Here is a 22,957-nt window from a genome sequence, read left to right on the forward strand (position 1 = left end):
TAATCATATAGTATTGTAATTATATGTTGCACAAAACTAGATTGTATTGTTTAGTTTGCTACTATTAGTATTACTGTTTACTATAATAAATGATGGTGTTGTGATGCAAAACCAACTGTTCTCATCATAGTAGGGGCAAGGACTGAAGAACTGCAAAATGAGGTCTCTGGACAGCCATTCCTGGCATATTGAGAGGATCGGTTGTTGTACAAGGATACATATTAACAGTTTTTGAAATCGACTGAGTTAACGACAGGCTATTTATAGTAGACACCAGATTAAGACTGAAACTGTTAATCACATTAAGAGCTCAGTGACTGAAAGTGCACAAAGCCAAAAACACACATAGTAAGAGAGAGAGAGAGAGAGTAATGTCCAATACTTGGTTATCCCCTGCTATAGAGTGCACCAGGACTCATGTTGTGTTGACACTTTGATGCTCTCTCCATCCACACCACACTCCTATACTTGCAGTTGTGGCACAGCAGTAGCCTACCATACTCTGAGATTAGGGAGGGGGCAACATTTACTCTGTAGGGTGCAGCTGGACAGCATCAACAAGACTCTCAAAAACTGTCACACGTGTACTCTCGCCTCAGTTTAAGCTGACTGTACCGCTCCGACTGCATTTTCGATTAATTTGTTCCTTGATTCCTTCACGATGGAAGGGAGGTGATTCTCCTCGCCGCCATTTTTAGGGGAACTGCCTATTGAAGAGAGAAACTTTGCTAGCTACTGGCTACTGCCTGACGTTAGCAACTAGCTAGCTGGCCAGTAGCTTGCCTGCCTACCAGTTCGTTGTGACAGTTAACGCTTGACAGTAGTTAGCCAGGGCAGCCTGCTTCACGTTGATATAAACTATTCATGCAGCCGACCAGTATATATGACAAAGATTCTTGCTATAAACAATTTTGCTAGCCTTGAAGTCAGCGTTACCGTCTATATTGGGTAGGGCAATTGTGCGGTTACATTAGCATTGCTAAATTATTAGCTAGCGAGTTCACACTTTGATTTCTCTGGACTGCATTGCCTCGTCTGTGATTTAGCGTCAGCCACTCAGTCTGCAGTGTCAACCTGTGTGGATTCATTTGAACCAGGTGAGTTATTTGTTAACTTTAGCCTTCTGTTAACTAACGATGGGTAGATTGTGTTCTCCAACATGCTGCAGTGGATTTCAACATAGGTTAGCTAGCGCGCTAGCAAGCTAACTATATTTGTTGCTACTCGACAGCTAACCAAAAGTTGCTGTCACAACTTGTATGCTCTGTCGCATTGACAGCTCTTAGTATGCTTTACTGTGTAATTTCAGACACCCCTTGTTAGCATAAATGTGTTTGTTTTAAATGCCAGTGTAACACTAAAGCAAATTATATCATCGTACGGGGAGCCGGGCTAGCGAGCTAAATTGTGTATGGTTTGTTGTTAATAATGGTAACGGATTGCTTTGCCTAAGAAGCGTTAGCTAGTCACGTTAGCTTGCTAATCCGCTTTATGCAACTATCGTTGCAAGCAGTGCCACTCCCTCGTTTTTGTTGTTGTCCAGTGTGGCTGTACGTTTAGTGAAACTCTGCTTTGGAGCTGTCTGTTTTAGAAGTTTGCTTATCTGTAAGGGACACTGTGACTCACACACTGTCTGAACAGCTAGCTGTGTGACGGTAGGTGACATTGATCAAGAGTCTTTCTATGTTTGTCGCACGTACATGATATGGCATTGTGTTTACAAGCAGTGGAGAGTCTGACAAGTCATTGTGATTATCATTGTGTAAGCGACAAGGAAAGCTCGCATCCATCTGCTGCTGATGGCTGTTTTTGTGCACTGACGTGAGTCGCATTCCTCTGTTTTCTGTGTTGATATTGCGTAACACTGACTTTCACTCAGCAAGCTACTCTTCTTCTTGGCTTATGTGACTTCGCCGCTCAACGTATGTATGACACAGTGGATAAGCTACACAAGTATTTACCATAACACTTTGAATATGGTTAAAATCGCGTCAGTGTTGTGACACCAAGTTTACCATTCACTTAACCAAGACACGTTGCGCTCTGTTATAGTGATCTGTCAAATGTGATGTCCAAGGTTTGATGGCTGATATGCCCAAACACCTGCACATGCTTTATGTGTCATGTATAGGGGACTCTGTTTGTTAAATAATCACTGCAGTATGAACAGTCCACCTATCTTTGTTGGTGTCTTTAGACCGCGATGAACAGACTGTCCATTTTATTAATACAGCCTATGGCAAGTACAACTTGTTCTCTTACCCTGTAATCACAGATTTTGGCGAGGCTGTCTGTCCCTGTTGTCCTATGTTCTCTGTAACCTGTGCTGATCTGCAGCACCTTTCAATTGTTCATTAATGCCTCTGCATCTTTGTCAAAACAACGGTGCATTGGCAGGCTTGAACAGCTCCCCTTCTTTACTTTCAAGGACTTGCTGCAAGCTGATGATGAGAGGTACGCAGCTGTTATTGACTGTGGACATCTCGATGCACAAGAAGCCTATGCAAAGTTGTGTTTTCATGTTTGTCAGTGTTATACCAGGGGGTGCTGAATATGGGCACACTGCATAATGGATTTAAGTGTCTCCCAGGAAAAATGGATTAGACACTGGAGCAAAGCCTGCCCTGCTTGTTAAAGTCTAGATCCAAGTCAGTCAGTGACAGTCAGCCACTGCAGAACAAGAGCTGTTTCCACAAAATGATCCACTGCAGTGCTGCTACTATAACTTTTTTTTTGTAATGATTTGAGATATGTGATATAGCATGGACCCTATTTATCTTACTGACCATAATGCTATAGTGACTTTATTGTGTGTGTGTGTGTGTGTGTGTGTGTGTGTGTGTGTGTGTGTGTGTGTGTGTGTGTGTGTGTGTGTGTGTGTGTGTATATATGTGCACATTTTCAGCTGGCAAAACTAATGGCTGATCAAATGACAGTGATCCTCAGGTTTCTATTTGTGTTGACAAACCCAACAAACGGTGACATCTTCAGTGACATGAAACTTGTAGGGTAATAAAGTTATGTTCCCCTCCTTAAAAGGAGTTCCTAAGTATCTGCTCAAGGTCTTTGACTGAGGCTGGCTGCTGAAGAGTTGAAAACCAATCGTATATTTGATGAGTACAAGAAAAAGGGGGAGGATAGGCACATCCAAAGATATTTTTCAGGTGATTTACAGAGGACACATGCTGTGCAAACAATAACAAATATCCACAATAGTGAGGGTCTGTCATTTTCTGAAATTATAGGATGCACAATTATGTTTCAATCACTTGATCTTCATCAGGTTCAGACAACTTTGTAAACTAGTATGTTTGGATGCCTGTATGTCTTGTTGTTAAAGGGAGATTGTCTTGTTTTTGTTTTTTTCAAGTGTCCTTTGTCTGGGACAGTTATCCCAGCAGGAAGAGTGGAAATGGATCTCTGTGAGTGAAATGGGATGAGTCAAATCCTCTTAGTGTTTGGTCACTCCATTCTTCTCCCCTGTCACCATCATCTTTATAGTACCACAAATCAGGATGTGTTGTTGTTGACATTGGGTAGCTAGAGAGCTTTCACTTCCTCCACTCAGTGAAAGCCACAGTCTGTAATCAGTCTGGGGAGCAGGACACCCCACCCTCCATCTTGGGGGATAGAAATGTAGTGTGTAAGCCATTTGAACAACAGCGCACATGTAGGTCATGAAATTAACATGGTCTCTGCTAAAACAGCTGTGATGTTGCACTGCTGTTTTAATGGGCATTTGGCTGCTGGTCTTTAAAGTGGGGATGCACCTAACCCATCTTTTCTCCACTGACATGGAATTCAATGCCTTTAGGTTTGTGATGATTTCAATTTTATTGTTGATACAACGTTGCAATTTCACAACGCAAGAATGAAAAGTATTTCATGTGGACCAGTTACATCTGGCTGATACAGTCATTTAATAAGATGTATCCGCTCCCTGCATTCACACTTTGAATTATTTAGCAATACAGCATTTTAGCATCTCGCTGATGGACATCTTGAAAGTATGAAAGTATATTTGAAGCATATATTTTCTGTTGAGATGTGTATTTGTGTGAGAAATGAAGCAAATCAAAATAACTGCTACTAGAGTTTCCACAGATCTGTAGAAACGGTTTAAAGGCCCTTCATACCCAAACATGATATCAGTGATTCTGATTAATGAGACTTCTTCTCAGGTTGACATTTAAGTTGTTGACGTCAACTCGTGTACCTAAAAGAATCATAACAGTGCAGCTTGTCCTGCCTTAGCAGGTGCAGAATAACCATGAGAGTCAGGAAGATGTCAGTTAGGTACACAGTATGCAAAAACAAAAAAACTGTAATTACAGCTAGTCAAAGTAAAACCTTGTAAAATTGACTACTAAGCAAAACAAGTGTTACACTGGAGTCTGGTTTATGATATAAGAGAAATTGCTTTATGCAGGTTAGTTGTTAGGGGTTTTAAACAGCAACAAATGTAAAGGAACTGGGCTGGATGGATGTGTGTCTCGGGCCTTGATTTATTCAGCTTTTCCTTTTTAATTCATTCTTCTTTTTTTTTATGTCTTTCCTAACTTGCTACATCTTCTTTTTCTGCATTTTGATAAATCAGCCGGCAGCACGGTTGCTCCTCTGTAGCTGACCCTGTGCAGCTAAAAGAATTTCGCAAAAGGGATCAATATAGTATTTGATTATTTATCATCCCTCTCCATTTCTCTCTCTCGCTTCCTCTCGGCGACACCCCTTGCTACTCAGCTTGGTGTATTGGCTGCCTCTTCATTAGGCTTCTTGGTGATTTTACAGTGCAGAGAAAATCAATTCACATAATACACAAAGAGAGAATCCATTTTCTCGAGCAGTAAAGCAAAACAACTTTCGGTGCATTTCTTGAACACACTGTTCTTTGTGATAGTGTGTTACAGTATCTAGTCTATTAGAAGTGTACACACAGTCAAGCGTGTCTAGTAGTTTAATTATTCTTAGAGTAAAAGAATGAAACAATGGGAACCTTTCCATTCCCCATATCTAATAAAGTGGTAACTATATTATCGTACTATTACCAGCAAATCGTCTTTCATTTTGAACAACTCTTCACTTTCTGTCCTGTCATCAAGAAAGACTGACGTTCTTTTCATAAATGATTTTTGTATTTGTTAATGCTTTTGAGTTATTCCTCCCTCCCCATGTTCGTCCTATTGAATTATACAGTTTCATCAGGAAATCAAATTAAGCAACCAAGATGGAAGATGCTCTTAAATACAGTTTTCCTGTTCATTAGTAAGCCATCCATCTCTTAGAGCTTTTTATGATGCTTTCACACTTCAGTCCACTGAGCCACCAAGAAAAAGAATATCATTTGTTTCTGGGAACAATTAAGAAACAAGTGCTTTGATGCCGTTTATGAAGTTTATAAAGGTTTTTGTCAGCAATACTTACTAAGAAAACAAAACCATGTGGAAGACTTGACAAATAAAACAACTGTCTGTCAGTCAAGTCCAAAATAGAAGCAAATCTTGCTCTCAAGTTCCCTTTTATGTGCAAAAACTGGACATTTTTCATCTGAACTATAGAAATGCAGACAATATGTAACTTCAATGAAATTCAACTTGGCTCCTTTTTGTATCTCGTTTTCCATAGTTGTAATAAAATGTAATTAATTCACACATCCGGGAGGGTGGGTAAGTATTGCTGTGATGTCACATTTACAAGAAGGTGCTTAAGAATTGTTAAAAACACCTGTTTTATTTAAGATTATTTTGCTTGCTCTAAATCCCATTTACAAGGAACATAAAATGATTTCCTTTTTAAAAGAATATGATTTGTGATTTCATGGCCACACATTGTAGACATTACTGAGTGTGTGTGCTGAGTCAGGCAAAGTATTCACGAGGAAGTACAATCACAAAAAGTACAACAAAGCTTTGACAGGAGAGCATTAATAACATTGTTTTGATGCTTTGTCAGTATTTAATACACAAAAACACACAGACATGGAGAGCTCTGTCTGTTAATACACTGAGGGTCAAATGTCTCTATGTGCACTGTTTACATTATAGCTTGAACCCATAATGTTATTAAATCTTTACACACAGTACATTTGCCTAATTTCATTCTTTCTTTTTCCAAATTTCTTCAAAGATGTTCAGTGTGTTACTTGGTAAATGTGGATGGAAAGCCGCCTTGCTTCTCCTTTTGACTTTCTATACGTCTGGTATATTCACAGTACATATTTAAGACAATTTTCCGACTAGGAAATGAATAATTTTCCACAATTTAGGACCTGCATTTAGTCATCGTGCACATCAACAACTCAAGATTAGAGCAACTTCCCTACGCCTGAATATTAAGTTTGATTTAAGTGTCATTTATAAGGCTCAAAAAGACTGGATCTCTGCTCATGTTACTAAAGTTTCCCCTCAGCAGCAGTTTTTTTTTTTAGCTTCTCTCCACTAAGAGATTTGTTGTCCTTGAGGGCTGCGTGTCTTGGTATATGAGTTTGACTCTTGTGCTTTTCTTTTTTTTTTCTCAGTCAGCTGGATAGCTTTTTCAGCAGGACAAATCTTGTGACATCAGCCAGCAGTGTGGTTTCGGTACAGCAGGATCCCAGGCTGTATTGATAACTATAGCAGGCTAGGTTAGCGGTGCTGCAGATCCCAAGCTAAACCGAAAGAGTCGACTAGGAGTGTTTTCTGTAATGATGTGGTGTTTAGGTGTGGAGGGGGGGGGTTGTTGCCAATATTTGAGTGGCTGAAGTTGGGAAAAGGTGGAGTAATTTATTAAGGCTGCATGTTGGCAGTTGTCTTTTGATAGGAATAGCACAAACTAGAGGAGAGTGCTTTGTACATTTCCTTTCCACTCTTGAGGTGTAACCCCTGTATGCACGTAAGGCATGTTTGACATCGAGCCATAACGTCAGAAAAGACAAATTATTTACTTATAGACTTTAGACGGTAAAAGCTGATTCGACAAAACAAGTACAAACAAACACGCACATTTAAAACTTTTTATGCAAACGCATCAGAGCAGTGTCACTTGTACTATACAGTATATAAGGTGTTGGCATGCTAATTTGTATGGAATCTAATATAGTCTTCATTACTATAACTGTCTTTGTTTTGATTGTTACCACAGTATATTCCAACGAAAGACCTTTTAGAAGTCGGCAAAAATCGCAGTATAAGGTACAAAACGCAATATGCATACACATACACTCAGCAGTATCAGTATGCTCTACAAAACGTTGCATGTGCGCACATACACAATAATAATCTCACATGCCTGTTCCATGAATTAACTGGAACAAAATTGATCTTCCGATGCAGCTCAAACCTCATTACTGTAGCTCCACCTCATAGCAGTGGACATGAAATCGATATTTGCATTGCCCAGCCATTCCAGTAGCTTACAGATCTGCAATAATTACTGAAGCAATCTGAACCAATGAACTTGTGATGACTCTGCAATTAGTAGATTTTATTAGGTTCAGCACTTGGAAGGTGTGACCTGGACCTTTTTTATTATTGTTTTACTTTGTGTAGCTCACTTTATTCAATGTGATGCCACAAAGTGAGTGATTTAGTTACAGGACTGAAGTTACTCTTTAGTTTATATTTATTATTTTTCCTCATTCCAAAATGTACATCCTCTCAAAGACGACACAAAGAGAATTCGGAAGGAGTTTAATGAAAATGGGGGAACAACATGTAGTACGTTCATTTTCATTTTGTCTTTAGGTGTCTTCCTGGAGCCCCGTATCTACTCTTGTAGCAGATTTTTTCCAGGATATGTAACGCAGCGTTTTATTTTTGCTTCCTTTTGTCGTGTAACTTTGTTCTGTGTTATGGCTTGAATGGATTAAAAGCAGACTTTGAAAAATGTGACTTGTGAGTCCGTCATGCTTCACTTGTATCTTTAAACTCGCATCAGCAGAGCAAATGGATTGTTCTTCATACTGTGCTGGTTTCAGAGTGTTTTATCTTGTCCTTGCTAATACTTCTGTCTCTTTCTCTCCGCTTTCCGTCACCCCTTCTTTCCGTCTAGGTGCCCATGTGCTGGTTCCTTAGGCCCATCCATTACTGCAGATGAAGCTACAGCTGCCTTGGTGTAGCTCAGCACCCAGATAGTCCCATCCCCTTTGCGTGGGTGATAAGGGACTACATTAACCAGGATGCCCTCCTCTGTAAGGGCAGGGAGCCTGAAGGATCCAGATGTGGCTGAGCTTTTCTTCAAAGAAGACCCAGAGAAGCTGTTCTCTGACCTCCGAGAGATTGGCCATGGCAGCTTTGGCGCTGTCTACTTTGTACGGCAACTACATCTTCACGTTGGCTCACACAAAAGAGAAATACACTTTATAGATGTATCATAGATGTTAATCAGGGATATGATCAGTTACATTACAGTAAATACAGATTCTACACAGTCTCATGGTGGAGGTTAAGTGATCCATTTTGTAAACCAAATTTGTCTGATATTCGATGAGCTGCTGAATTCCTTTTGTTGAATAATGCAATAACCCAAGGCCACTTGACTTGCAAATTAAAGATAGCGACCGAGTCAAATACAGGTTATATTTTGTTTCAATACATCAGTGGGCTTACAATGTGCTGGAGCTTTTCTTACAATTATAACATTTGAAGCTATTTGATCCTCAATTAGGAACTGAAACGATATGATCAAAGTTATTTTACCTGCTGATGATGGAGTTAAATGTCATCAACGTGGAGTAATGTGACTCACGCTAGCTTTCTGCTCTGACTTTTGTTCTTGAACACTGCACACAATTAAAAAGAATCAAGGGCTCTTGGAAAAACCACATCCTTGATGAGAGAAATGTACAGAGAATGAAATAAACTGTATGTTATGGTTGAAAAGTGTACTGACGATGCACTTTGTGTTTCCCAGGCACGGGATATACGCACGAATGAGGTGGTGGCAATTAAAAAGATGTCCTACAATGGCAAACAGTCTATTGAGGTGAGACGAGATCGATTACATTTACATAATAGTTGAGACCATAAACATTTTCACGCAGTATGGGAAGTATTCTGCTTCAAATCATTCCCTATTAACTCTTTATTCTTAACTTATTTATTCTTTAATTAAAAGGCCTTTTTAAACATTAATGTTTCTGTGAATTCTGTGCATTTATGACACCTCATATCAATGTAGCTGCTCTGTGTTATACATTCTGTGCCACATTCTGACAGTACAAGGTCTTGATATAAATCTTCACATACAATGAATGTTTGCAACAAATCGGGAATGAATATCCTCAATGAGTGTTCACGTCAAATAGCAAAAGGTCACCCTTGTGTGCTCACTTTCACTGTTCAAGTCTCTGATACTGCTCATGATTTCCAATTAGCTATGATCAGATTACACATAATCTGTGAAGGGAACCACGTTACACCTATTTGCACTGAAAGACAATCTGCTGCACACAAACACGCAGTCACCTCTAGCGCATAAAGCTGCTTTATTTGTTAAATCCCTTCTTTACCCCCAACAGAAATGGCAAGACATTATAAAGGAGGTGAAGTTTCTCCAGAGGATCCGGCACCCCAACAGTATAGAATACAAAGGTTGTTACCTCCGAGAGCACACAGCATGGGTAAGTCACCTGTTTACGACAGTATACAACTGGAAGATTATTGTCTCATGTGTTCGGTTGTGTGTGTGTGTGTGTGTGTGTGTGTGTGTGTGTGTGTGTGTGTGTGTGTGTGTGTGTGTGTGTGTGTGTGTGTATCTGTCTGTCCGCAGCTAATCATGCATGCTACTAGACCCATCGGCCTAACATTTGTTGTGCTCATCTATGACTTTATGCTCAAGGTCTCTCGTGGTTGCGGTGACTTTCTTTGAGAAATTAATCGTGTTGTTTGACTCCTCACTTCTCTTAACCGGCCGTTAGGGGCCACAAGTGTTCAACATTAGTAGCAAAAGGCAATTCCGGCAATCGGCTTGACTAAAAACGAGCCTTACCTAGTCTGTTGCAAAAAAAAAAACACATCTATAATGAAAAATTGGTAGATTAGATCTTTACCAATTTAACTGTAAGGGGGCAGGGAGGGAAAGAGGCAATGTGTAAGGACTTTCCATGTGTCTATACATTTCTATTCTTGACTTTATCTTTTGTTTGTAGCTGGTGATGGAGTACTGTCTTGGGTCAGCCTCCGATCTGCTAGAAGGTGAGTGGGTGTTTTTGATTTGGCTCTTGCACAAGAGATGAGATGTAGGACTGACTATCAGAGCTCACAGAAAATAAACATGGATATTGATGTGTCTTCACCAGCTGGTGTTGATTCAAACTGTTTCTTCCTCCTTCAGTTCATAAAAAACCTTTACAAGAAGTAGAGATTGCTGCCATTACACATGGTGCTCTGCAGGGGCTGGCCTACCTTCACTCCCACAACATGATCCACAGGTGAATGATTTTTACATGACTTCTGCAAACCATACATCCCCCACGTATCCCCCTGCTCTTTCTCACGCGTGTATGTTTTGATCTCTCAGGGATGTAAAGGCAGGTAACATTCTGCTGACTGAGCCTGGGCTGGTCAAACTGGCAGACTTTGGCTCCGCCTCCATTGCCTCACCTGCCAACTCCTTTGTGGGAACGCCATATTGGTGAGTGAAAACTGTAATAATTCAAAGTATTTTATGTGTTAAATGTTGACGTAATAAACAGTCTGCCTAAAGAAGCATCGATTCATCAGATGGATTTAACTGTAAAGAGTATATACCTTAATTTGCGTATATGTCCACACACAAATAAAAAAGGGCAGCCTGCTGACATATTCAGGATTACATATATACTCTATTTACAGAAAATTATGCTTTTTGTTGTTGTTTATGCTGCTGATAAAGTACTTAGATGACTCATGCAACACACCTCTATTGCTTTTGGAGTTTGCAGAATGATATTTAACACAGTTAAAGACAGGAGTGTGGCTGAGTGTCCATGGAAGTCTTACTGCTAACCTCCTCCTTCTCTATTTCCCACCTTCACTTTATCTTTCTCCTCCACTTCATGCAGGATGGCCCCCGAAGTGATTCTAGCGATGGACGAGGGCCAGTATGATGGGAAGGTGGATATCTGGTCCTTAGGGATCACCTGTATAGAATTAGGTAGGTAACACTGTGTCTATTTTATCTATTAAAAATGGAACTGCAGTAGAAGAAAATATAATATTTTTAAATTGTTTGATTTGTTCAATCATTTTTATGAACTGCGCAGTAAAACAGTCCTGTATTTTCAGTTATCATTTGAGAAAACCAAACATTTTTTTATCAGAAACTTTATTTACATATGTGAATAAACCTGTGATTTTAATAAGAAGGAATACAACTGTTGCCTTTCTGTTCCAGCGGAACGGAAGCCTCCCTTGTTTAACATGAATGCAATGAGTGCCTTATACCACATAGCGCAGAATGAGAGCCCCACACTGCAATCCAGTGAATGGTGAGATGACACACACACACACACACACACACACACACACACACACACACACACACACACACACACACACACACACACATATGCACGATCACATACATATACAGTACGTTGTATGTTTTGCATCTAAAATGATGATGATGATGATGTTGACTTTTGTTAAAGGCTGTTGGTGTCAGTGACAGGATCGCAATTTTTCTCTCTCGTAAAAATGTATTGTTACCTGCCATTTTCATTTTCTTATGATATTAATGCATATTTAATAGCATTTTATTTTAATTTTTTTAGTTTATTAATGAATATGCTTCAATGAGCCCTTACCCCAAGTGAAGGAGTTCAAGTACCTCGGGGTCTTGTTTGCGAGTGAGGGCACGATGGAGCGAGAGATTGGCCGGAGAATGTATTAGGATTGGAAAGCTTCCCTGTCGGCTTACGTTGAAAGGAGCCAGTTGAGGTGGTTCGGGCATCTAGTAAGGATGCCACCTGGGCGCTCCCTAGGGAGGTGTTCCAGGCACGTCCAGCTGGGAGGAGACCCCGGGGAAGACCCAGGACTCGGTGGAGAGATTATATCTCCTCACTGGCCTGGGAACGCCTCAGGATCCCCCAGTCGGAGCTGGAGGATGTGGCCCGGAGAAGGGAAGATTGAGGTTCCTTATTGGAGCTGCTGCCCCCGCAACCCGACCCCGGATAAGCGGTAGACGATGGATGGATGGATAGTTTATTAATATACAGAACAAGCTTATATATTATGCATTCATAAGGGTACGGAAAGGTCACTTTTCATGTGAACACACATGAAGCAGATGAAAGATTTGTTTCACAGCCGAGGCCACTAAAAACACTGCGGTTACTGTTTTGTAATATGAACAATTCAATTTCACAAAATTAGTTTTTGCGTCTGTGCCTCGGACAAAATACTTCTCATTTCCGTTTTAATTTTGACGGCTGAACCCGCGCTGCTCTGCTGCCGCACTGGAGACTGAATTACCAGGCAGCGGCGCTTCAGACAAAGTTTCTAAGTCGGGGAACATTTCTCCCTGGTAAAGTGATCAGAAGTCTGCAAGACTCTCTGAATGTGGGGTTTTATTTACCGATCTTGCAAGCCTTAGCTTCACCGGGAGGAAATCCCGCTGCCTGCGGTCCATCTGCAGCAGTGCCGGCGCTGCTCCTTACAGAGAGGAGACGTGCACCAAAGCCTCCAGGCTGTAGCTCTTCTTTTGAGCTGTGAATGACTTAAAGTTACGGTAGATCAGTGTTTAAATCTTTCAAAATGACAAACGGCCTTCAGATGTTTTTCGTCATTGTTAAAAGAATTTGGTCAATGACGGAAAATATTTGGTCAACTTGACCTCTGTGTCTGACCTGCTCTCTTGTCATCTTTCTTTCAGGACGGATTACTTTAGAAACTTTATCGATTCTTGCCTTCAGAAAATCCCCCAGGACAGACCACACTCTGACGACATGCTGGGTGTAAGTGCATGCACATACTGTACACCACGACACAGACACAGAGAGCAGGGTCAGTGCGATAAGATGGGAGATTGACAAAGCCCCCTGGTGATAAATCTCTCTCTCTGATGTTTACGCTCTGTTCTGGCCCCATAAGCTTCTATTTTGATTCACTAATCCTCTACTTCCGGCTTCACACACAAATACACACATACACAGTGAGCTCGGTTTTGTAGAAAGACACAGACGTAATTACTGAAGAGATGCGACTTCTGCATCCATCGTTAAGTAACTGAGCAGCTGTCACTTAGCCCACTAATGGACTCTCACTATTGTTAATGGAAATTGTCCTTGGGGTATAGAAGCAGTGCCCTCTGTGTCTTTCTTCTTTAAATGTCAAGTTCCAAAACTACTTGTTTTCAAACTAAATTAAATTAAATTAAATTATAACTGCTTCTCAATGCGATCTTCTATAATGGGACTTCTGGCCCAGCTTTACATTCCAGCAAAATGTATGGAGAACGAAGCTAATCTTAAAAAGAAACTCCTGCACAGCCTGACACGTGTTAGCAATGTTAAATAAACAGCCATAAACAAAGTAACAGTGAGCTGTCTTCCTTTTTTAATACAGGCTTTTCTTTCTGCAGTTTCTACAGCCTCATTAACCCCAGGTCTCTGACCAGATCGCTGAAGCTAATAGCTAATTCAGCACTGTGAGCTAACCGGGAGCGTTCCTTTTATTGGGATATTTGACATTTTCCACTCATTATGTTTGTGCAATTTATGGCACAAAAACAACTTCACCCTTTGATCTCCTCATAAACTCTCAGTCATTCCATTGTTTTCTTCTCCAGCATGCGTTTCTGCAGCGTGAACGTCCAGACTCCGTGCTGATGGATCTTATCCAGAGGACCAAGGATGCAGTGCGAGAACTGGACAACCTGCAGTACCGCAAAATGAAGAAGATCCTCCTTCAGGAGGTCCACCACAACGGACCTGCAGCAGAAGCCCAGGATGGAGACGAGGTGTGTGGATGTTTGTTTATTAAAAATCAAACTAAAGCAACAGTGCTAGAATACGTTTGTTTGTTTTTTTAAAGCTCAGAAATACATTTGCCACGTTCATGACATTTGACTGTGCTGAGAGAATAACCAAACATGCATTGGTCTGTATGCATGTCTGTCTGTGTCTCTTGGTCTTTCTCCTGTTTCCTCTCCGGCTTTCTCTCTCCCCCTGGCTGTCTCTCTCTTTCTCCAGGAGCTGGAGCCGGGCGGAGGTCGGACGGGAACGGTGAACAGTGTCGGCAGCAATCAGTCCATTCCCAGCATGTCCATCAGCGCCAGCTCCCAGAGCAGCTCTGTCAACAGTCTGAACGAAGCGGCCCAGGACAGCCGCAGCGAGCTGGACCTGATGGAGGGAGACCACACAGTCATGTCAAACAGCTCCGTCATACACCTCAAACCGGTGGGTTAAGTGACACCGACACACACCAACTGTTTAGAAAGTATGTAGCATTATATACATTATTATATACGAGTAAAAAGCACATAAGGATCCGTTTATAATGTCTGTGGCTCTGGTGGAAGCTTTGTCTAGTCTGAGGAAATGAATACATTTTTAACACAAACCCAGTATTGCAAATTGGGCTCGTCAAGTTTGAAGGACATTGACATATACCTTTCAGGGAAGGTCTAATGAAAGAGGCTATTGAGTTGCATTATGGGAAATATAGGTGTTTTTTAAATATGATACTCAGGACTAAAGGTCGGGGCATCTTGGGCTCTGCTGCATCAATTTTGACCATTAATCTTGCAGGTCCCCAAACATGACCAGAAACATGTTGAGTAAAACATCATTTTAAATGTCCTATTGTAACGTTTCTGTGGCCCACGAGCTTGTGTCTGATTCTGTTCTGTCTTGATCTCGTTCTCGTTTTTATCCCAAGCCTTCCAATCCTTCCTTTTTTTTGTGTTGTTTATTAAATACTGTAACAAGATAATGTGTTAATTCCGCTGCTTATTGTCTCCAGGAAGAAGAGGAGAGTCTCTCTGGGGAGCAGGCAGCCAGCAGTGAACCCTCTGAGCCCCAGCCAACACCAGCTCTGAACCCGAGGAAGCACTATCGCAACAGAGAGCACTTTGCCACCATACGCACAGCGTCACTCGTGAGAATACACTTGGCTACTCCTCCATGCATCTCACTTACTTATTTTATTCATAAGTGACCAGATATGTTTGACAAAAAGGCTCTGAATTACTTAACAATGTTCTACATTTAACAAACTCTTTCAACATCGCTGTTATGCGTACATGCGTAAGATGTATTTATCCCTCTGAACAAACACAAACAAATAATCTGAATGTAAATGGACTGCGCTGATTCTCTGCTGTGTCACCCTCTTGCAGGTGACCCGTGAGATGCAGGAACACGAGCAGGACTCGGAGCTGAGGGAGCAGATGTCAGGATACAAACGCATGAGACGGCAACACCAGAAGCACCTGATGGGTCTGGAGAACAAGCTGAAAGGAGAGATGGATGAGCACAGGCTGAGGCTGGACAAAGAGCTGGAGAGTCAGAGGAACAACTTCACCCAGGAGATGGAGAAGCTGCTTAAAAAACACCAGGCGGCTCTGGACAAAGACGTATGTAAACAAAGGAAGAATACAGTGGCGTACTGATACTATGGTATTTAATTACTGCTTTCAAAGCATGTTCCTACAACTGAAGCAAGCGCTTGTGTCCTTTTTTTTTAATGTTTGGTATAGCTGAAGACGTTTACCAACGATGAGAAGAAGTTCCAGCAGCACATCCAGGTGCAGCAGAAGAAGGAGCTCAGCAGCTTCCTGGAGTCACAGAAGCGAGAATATAAACTACGCAAGGAGCAGCTCAAAGAGGTAACTCACCTGAACTGCATACATCTCCACCACAACCTATGATTCATCTGACTATGATTTACCCACTTCAATTAAACATACATCACTTAATATACTTATACTTGTTTAGGTGTGTGGTTGTGGTAAACACCAAGAACTGGCTCTGCTGTGTACTATACATGTGCACCTATATCCTTTTTCTTATTTATTTAGATAGCTAGATTGTTATAATAATAATAAACAATATATTAATCGACACCAGGAAGAGCTTGAAGCCTATGTTTTTTTAATTGGTCTGTTGATATTAATTTAATAACAGAAAGATGCAAGAAGGAAGTTTGTGAGTGTTCACCCTGTGCTGTAAACTGTAATACCCATAAAGCTAAAGTGTGTGTGTGTGTGTGTGTGTGTGTGTGTGTGTGTGTGTGTGTGTGTGTGTGTGTGTGTGTGTGTGTGGCAGGAACTGAGCGAGAACCAGTCGACTCCCAAGAAAGAGAAGCAGGAGTGGCTGTCGAAGCAGAAAGAGAACATCCAGCACTTCCAGGTCAGGATCTGTCAGACAAATAAAACCCACTGAATAATGATCAAATTAAAAACCAGTAATCATATTTGCAGCATGCACGTACATCAATAAACACTGCAGCAAAAGGTCTCCGTTCTCTTCTACCCTTTTTTTTCTGCATCAGTTGTGGAGATTTTAATTTTTTTAAGGCGAAAACTCGAGTGCACTCTGCACCAACCGGTGCCTAGGTCTCTGAGGCTATAAATAAACATAACTTACAGACACAGACTCGCCAGCGGTCTTGATTACACTGAAACAAGCAACAAATATAAAATGAAATGAAAATAGAATACATAGACTGATTGAACAACCCACTGAAAATACTTTACTAACACAACTTCATTCCCAGGCGGAGGAGGAGGCCAACCTGCTGAGGAGACAGAGGCAATATCTGGAGCTAGAGTGTCGGCGGTTCAAACGCAGGATCCTCATCGCCAGACACAATGTGGAGCAGGATCTGGCCAGAGAGGTACTTAGTCACACAAAGAGAAGCAGCTACCACCACCCACTCTTATGTTTCTGATTGATTTTACTTATTTGACTTCTGTCACCCAGCATTTTCTCCTCTTGTCCAGGAGCTGAACAAACGGCAGACACAGAAGGACCTGGAGCACGCCATGCTGCTCAGACATCACGAGTCGATGCAGGAGCTGGAGTTCAGGCACCTGGGGACGATTCAGAGGGCGCGGGCAGATCTGATCCGAACGCAGCACCAGACAGAGTTAACCAACCAGATGGAATACAATAAGAGGAGGGAGAGGGAGCTGAGGCGCAAGCATGTCATGGAAGTCCGACAGCAGCCCAAGAGCCTCAAGGTACGTAGTTTGTTTATTTGTTTTCCCTCGGATACAGTCCTGTAACTGACCCCACTACACACACTCACCCACATAACATCGTCATTAATTTTCCTTCTGTCTTCGTCAGTCTAAGGAGCTTCAAATTAAGAAGCAGTTTCAGGAGACTTGTAAAACCCAGACCAGGCAGTACAAGGCTCTCAGGAACCATCTGCTGGAGACTACGCCCAAGTCTGATCACAAGGCGGTGCTCAAGAGGCTGAAGGAGGAGCAGACCAGGAAGCTGGCCATCCTGGCTGAGCAGTACGACCACTCCATCAATGAAATGCTCTCTACGCAGGCTGTGAGTACCCAAAGATAAAGCCAAAAGAGTTTGGGAAACAACAATATATAAAATGATCCTTATTTATTCATGTAGTTTTAATCTCACTGTTGATTTAAATGTCTCAGTACTAGTTCCAATACAATACCAGACACCAACATGCATTGTCAATACCTCACATTAAAGAACAGAGAAATGATTTTCTACACTAACATAAGCTATACTTCTTCAATCCATTCAAACGTTTACAAGAACATAATACAATATTAAAATGAGCAAAGTTATTATTTAAATCTGGAAATATCTCATTTAAGAACATTTAAACATGAATAAAGAATCCAACCGAGCATGTGGTGACAACTTGCAACACTCATTTCGGTCCATGTGTAAGGTCCGGTCTTGACCCTGCACATCCCAATGAAAAGTCATTACATTTAACAAAATAATTCTTAAGTCAGGGAAATCCTGTGTTCAACATTATGTATTTCTATTTATTTATTTGTTTCTTTTGTTGTTGTCAGTCACATAAATCCTGTCAAATATTAGTTTCATTCTAAATGAGATGCAGAATTATTGAGTCACTGTCAGTAATGACAATTGCAAATGAAGTTATTCTGTTTATATTCCTAAAAGATCTCTTAGGATATAAAATGACTGACATTGGGCATAAAAATAAACACTATAGTGCTTCCCTTTCTCTCTTGATGTCTTTCTTTCTCTTTCACTTGCCTTCCTTCAGCTGCGGTTAGACGAGGCTCAAGAGGGGGAGTGTCAGGTTCTGAGGATGCAGCTGCAGCAGGAGCTGGAGCTTCTCAATGCGTACCAGAGCAAGATCAAGATGCAAACAGACGCGCAGCACGACAAGGAGAGGAGGGAGCTGGAGCAGAGGGTCTCTCTGCGGAGGGCTCTGCTGGAGCAGAAAGTAAGAAAGTCCCTGGACTACGTTTAGTGTTGTCTAGTGTCATGATTGTAAATACATTTGGAAGTGATGGTAGGTACCAAAGCTGTGTTTTTAAATGTTGGCTACCCTTTGGTTGACATTCACACACTGTGTCTCATGTGCTGTGTCTTTAAGTCAAAGGCCATTAATGTATTCATGCTTTAAGAGTGGTTGCACGTAGTATTTCATTGTGTGAGTTGTATGCAATAATTGTTTGTGTTCTATATTTGTTTTTTAGGTCATTTTAGTTTGTTCCATCAAAAACTTTAGAATCGATTGTCCTTTGCAAGGCAGACAAATGGCAGACTTTGCTTTGTGCACAATTACTGAGCATTCATTTTGAACTCATTTGTTCGCTGTGTTTGTCTCTGCAGATTGAGGAGGAAATGCTTGCGTTGCAGAACGAGCGTCTGGAGAGAATCCGCTCACTGCTGGAGCGCCAGGCTCGAGAGATCGAGGCTTTTGACTCGGAGTCCATGCGGCTGGGCTTCAGCAACATGGTGCTCACTAACCTGGCTCCCGATTCCCAGCCAGGCTGGGGCGGAGGAGGAGGAGGAGGTGGAGGTGGCCAGGGGGCTCAGGGGGGAGGCCACTGGCCCGGAGGAGGTGGAGGAGGAGGAGGAGGAGGCCACCATAGTCATCACCACCAGGGGGGCTCCAGCTCACAGCAGCCCTGGGGTCACCCCATGCTGGCTGGGGGCCCACCACCTTGGAGCCTCCACCACCCCGGAGGAGGGAATCAGAGGGGGAGCGCGGGGGGCGCAGGAGGGGTGAGGAACAGCCCGCAGGCTATGAGGAGGACGTCATCAGGGGGGAGAAATGAACAGGGCATGAGCAGGAGCACCAGCATCACCTCTCAGATCTCAAACGGATCCCACCTGTCGTACACCTAGAACACACACACACACACACACACACACACACGACACACACACACGACACACACAAGCAACACGATAATTGTCTTGAAGTTAAATTCTTGAGCTGACGCTACACAGACACACACCACACATGCTTCACATACACTTGTTGTTTCCCACAGTTCGTCTGACTCGCACTGCATTGGGTTCACCTCAGCCCGGTTCCCCTCCCATCACCACGGCTCTCTTACATCAGTGTACTTCTAGCAGCAGTCTGTGGAAACCCAAAAGTCTTGAGACTAATCCAAGATGGCCGAGGGCCGTACACAGTATGCCACAGTGCAATAGTGTCATTTTTACTGCAGCCTACAGCTGTTTTATGTGTTGCCATGTTAGTCTCCGTTGCCATAGACTCGAAGTAGTATGTTCATATTATCTACCATGCAGTTTATTATCAGTATTTTGTTTGCAGTATGCTGTTTTATATACATCTCATGCTTTCATTTGATGCGGTAGCACAATAAGTTGCAATTTTTAGAATAACATTCAAAATGGTCCCAGCTGGAGAGTTCAGCACAGATATCTTACTGATAGAAAGTTTAATGAGATTATTGTTTATGTGCAGTTACAGACGGATGGGAAGGCAAGAGGTTATGTAGGGATGTGATGTTCAACTCTAGAAGGAACATGAAAAGAGAAGGTTGTTGTAAGTGAGTACCGGTGGGTATCTCTGACTTCATAGTAGTAGCACCGGGGCGTCCACGGTATCATGAATAGCTAAAAGTATGCAATCTTTAATTCCAAGAATCTAACCAGTGAAATCGCAGTGAGCAGTGTTTTACTATAATAGTATTCAGCAGTTATTGTGTACTGTGAGCAGGGCTGCAAAGATGCCAAACGTAAGGTCCGATGTTTCATTATAAGTATCCATGCTGTTATGCATTTAATGAGATTGTGTCAGAGATGTCTGTAGAACTTCAGGTAATACTATGCGGCCAAGTTAGATGCATGTGTTGCTGGATTGGAGGAGAGAAGGGAGTCATTTCTCGTGCACGCTCGGCCTCTTTGGTTCGGTTCTCGGGTTTCCACAGAAATCTGCCCACTCTTCACTCACGCCTGCCCGGTGGACGACCAGTCTGAGGGATGCTGTAGCCTTATGAGTCCACAGTCCTCATGACGGGGGTGGGTTTTCAGCAGCACCTAACCTCTACTTGAATAGAATCAGAACTAGTGTTCACTCCTCACTTGTCTGCAGTTACTTTTCTGGTCTAATCTGGCACTGTGTTGGTCGATGAAAGCGATGCACTACGCTGTACGCAGTTAAAAAAAAAAAAAAAAAAAATGAACCATGCCTGTTGGTCTACCTCAAGAACACTCGAGCAGAGCTTCACCGCAGGGTGTCGTGACTTGACAATGACTTGCACTTTGGCGCAGGCCTTTACTCACGCCAAGTGATAATCAGATTTACACGCACACACACACACACACACACACATACATACATACAATAGTTATTTGATTTTTATTCCCCAGTTAAACAGTATGTCCCTTTGCACACTTGGTTGATGAATGCATGTACAGGGATAACGTTTGTGAGAATGGAATTGGGACATAAAAGTGTTTTTTGTTTTTTTTAAAGAAAGAACTGAAATTTTGAAAAATAACGCACTCAGCAGTTGTTAGTTGAGTTCGCTGTAAATGAGCAACACACTCCGGCAGCATTTGTGTCGGGGCGACAATACCGATCTCAGTTGCCTTAAAATGTCCCCGTGTGTTTTTAATAAGAATAAATAAAAGATCATTATAAGGGGCTACTGTTGCAGTGAAAGAGGAGCTGCACTAGCCCTCTGCTGGTTGGTGACTGCTGAATGTCTCGTTTGGTGGATGGGCGGTGATGCTGTGATCTCCGCTGCTATGCCCCTGCAACTTTCCCCTGTCTGACGTCCCGCTCTGTCTCACCCCTCCCGTTACCCCGACGTCATGTTCTGACCATCGACCTCCCTGATTCCCTCCACCTTCTTTCCTCCCCTCCAGAGCCTGGTGTGGTCTTCACCCCCTCCCGGATCTATTTGGGAATAGCACTTGAAGTGAAAGAAAAGAAGAATGAAACAAATATAAATATGTATTATTAGATAAATCTATAAGAAAGGATTATAGAGAAATATAGAGGTGGATGTCTTATTGTGAAATGCAGAGATTATGCATTATATGATTTTCAGAGGTGGAATGTACAGGAAACTTGTTAATATTGTATATTTTGAATTTGAAAATATGGAAATCTAATCGACAAATGAAGTAGTTGTGATGCGGACACAGTGATGTGGTACCAGCGGTGTTCAAATGTACGTTCGAGTTCAAAGCCGCTGGGTTTTCACTGTCCGACTTGCAGCCGCGAGTTCTGAAGGTTGTTACAGATATTCTGTTGTGAACGATAACAACACAACTCCAGAAGTCAGATTGCCTTGAGTACATGGCAACATTTTTTGTTTAATGCTGAATGAGGATGATTTTGCACTTAATTTGATATCTAGTTAGGTGTAGCCTTTGCCTTAGCAACGGCTATATTTTACTGACATGATATAGAAGACTCAACCCGTCTATTTAGGTTTTTCATGGTTTTTTAGAAGACTCGAGCCTAAAGTAAAGGTTATAATAACATAGAAAAATAAATAATTGTCTTTCAAAGATCTATAAATATGCATAAACAATATTTAGTGTGCTTCACAACCCACATTCTTGCACAAGATGGTGAACAAATATCTGTTTTGATATCTACAAAGGGGTTACTCTTAGGTGTTGTGGGTTCCACGGATATCATTTGGACTTGATTTCTGAAACATTCTCCCCCTCATGTTGTGGTTACACACAAAGCATTTTCACACTACACTTCAGTGTGACTCTTGTTTTTAATCTTACCCCCCGCCCCCCCCCCCCCCCCCGCACTCCGAATTTATAATCCTTTTTTGTTTTTCTTGGCTCAGTTCTGAAAACAGAATGTGGTTGTGCCACTTTCCTCTTCAGCCAGTATGCCATTTGTACCCAACATCTATTATCGACCCCCTTTTTCCCAGTTCTGTATTGTTTTATTTCCCTTTTAAGCCAGAAAGGGTGATTTTGTTTTCCAGATGTCTGCAGAGGGCCAAAACGAGTGGCAGATTTTAAAACCTCTTATGTTTACGAGAACTCCCAGGTGTTTTGCAAGGCAGCCGGGGCAGAGTCTAGCTTTAGACCTTGGTCACTCTGAACTGGATCAGTTGCACTGATTGCACAAGTGATTGACCAGATTAAAGAGTCTACTGTGATGCCCTCAGTGTTGCTGAGGGACGGCTGCCATTGGCTGGAAGTAGGCGGGAGGCAGGGTTACGTCTCTGTACAGTTTATCAGTATTCCCTTTTTATCTCCTGTCATTTGGTGGATCTTGCTGTTTTATTCTCCGTAGTCCAGAGACCTGTATTAAATTGTATAGATTGTGCAAAAAGCTGAATGTCGCATAGCAGAAGAGAAAAGCTATTCCTTACAGATGAAAAAAGTGATTTAAAATGTATAAAAGAAATTGAGAAACAAAGTTTAGGGGATAAATGTAATATTTGTTTGTAATTACTATTTTTTGTTGGAAGAGGGCTACTGGATAAAGAATCATCTGTAATAAAGTAATTTTAATATTTCTTTGTCCCATGGTGTTTGTGTGTGAGGAGCATGACAAAGCTTCAAAAAGTA

The 22,957-nt window shown here is 41.8% G+C and overlaps 1 protein-coding gene across 2 annotated transcripts; it reads left to right on the forward strand.

Moving 5' to 3' along the window:
* The first annotated feature begins 518 nt into the window (after nt 1-518).
* On the forward strand, nt 519-22,905 carry taok1b (TAO kinase 1b). Of its 2 annotated transcripts, none has more exons than XM_029447673.1 (21): nt 519-1,097; nt 8,026-8,284; nt 8,887-8,958; nt 9,494-9,595; nt 10,124-10,169; nt 10,309-10,405; nt 10,495-10,608; nt 11,018-11,109; nt 11,350-11,443; nt 12,829-12,910; nt 13,744-13,914; nt 14,147-14,353; nt 14,919-15,053; nt 15,295-15,531; nt 15,655-15,783; nt 16,223-16,306; nt 16,674-16,793; nt 16,900-17,139; nt 17,249-17,461; nt 18,180-18,362; nt 18,755-22,905. In XM_029447673.1, the coding sequence occupies exons 2-21, from the start codon at nt 8,153-8,155 to the stop codon at nt 19,271-19,273; spliced, it is 3,069 nt and encodes a 1,022-aa protein (XP_029303533.1). In that variant the 5' UTR covers nt 519-1,097; nt 8,026-8,152; the 3' UTR covers nt 19,274-22,905. The 2 variants fall into 2 exon arrangements, with proteins under 2 accessions (XP_029303533.1, XP_029303535.1); XM_029447675.1 differs by lacking the exon at nt 519-1,097 and adding an exon at nt 1,561-1,655.
* The last annotated feature ends 52 nt before the right edge of the window (nt 22,906-22,957 follow it).

This window comes from Cottoperca gobio, chromosome 14 (genome assembly GCF_900634415.1).
Source record: "Cottoperca gobio chromosome 14, fCotGob3.1, whole genome shotgun sequence".
Lineage (NCBI taxonomy): Eukaryota > Metazoa > Chordata > Actinopteri > Perciformes > Bovichtidae > Cottoperca > Cottoperca gobio.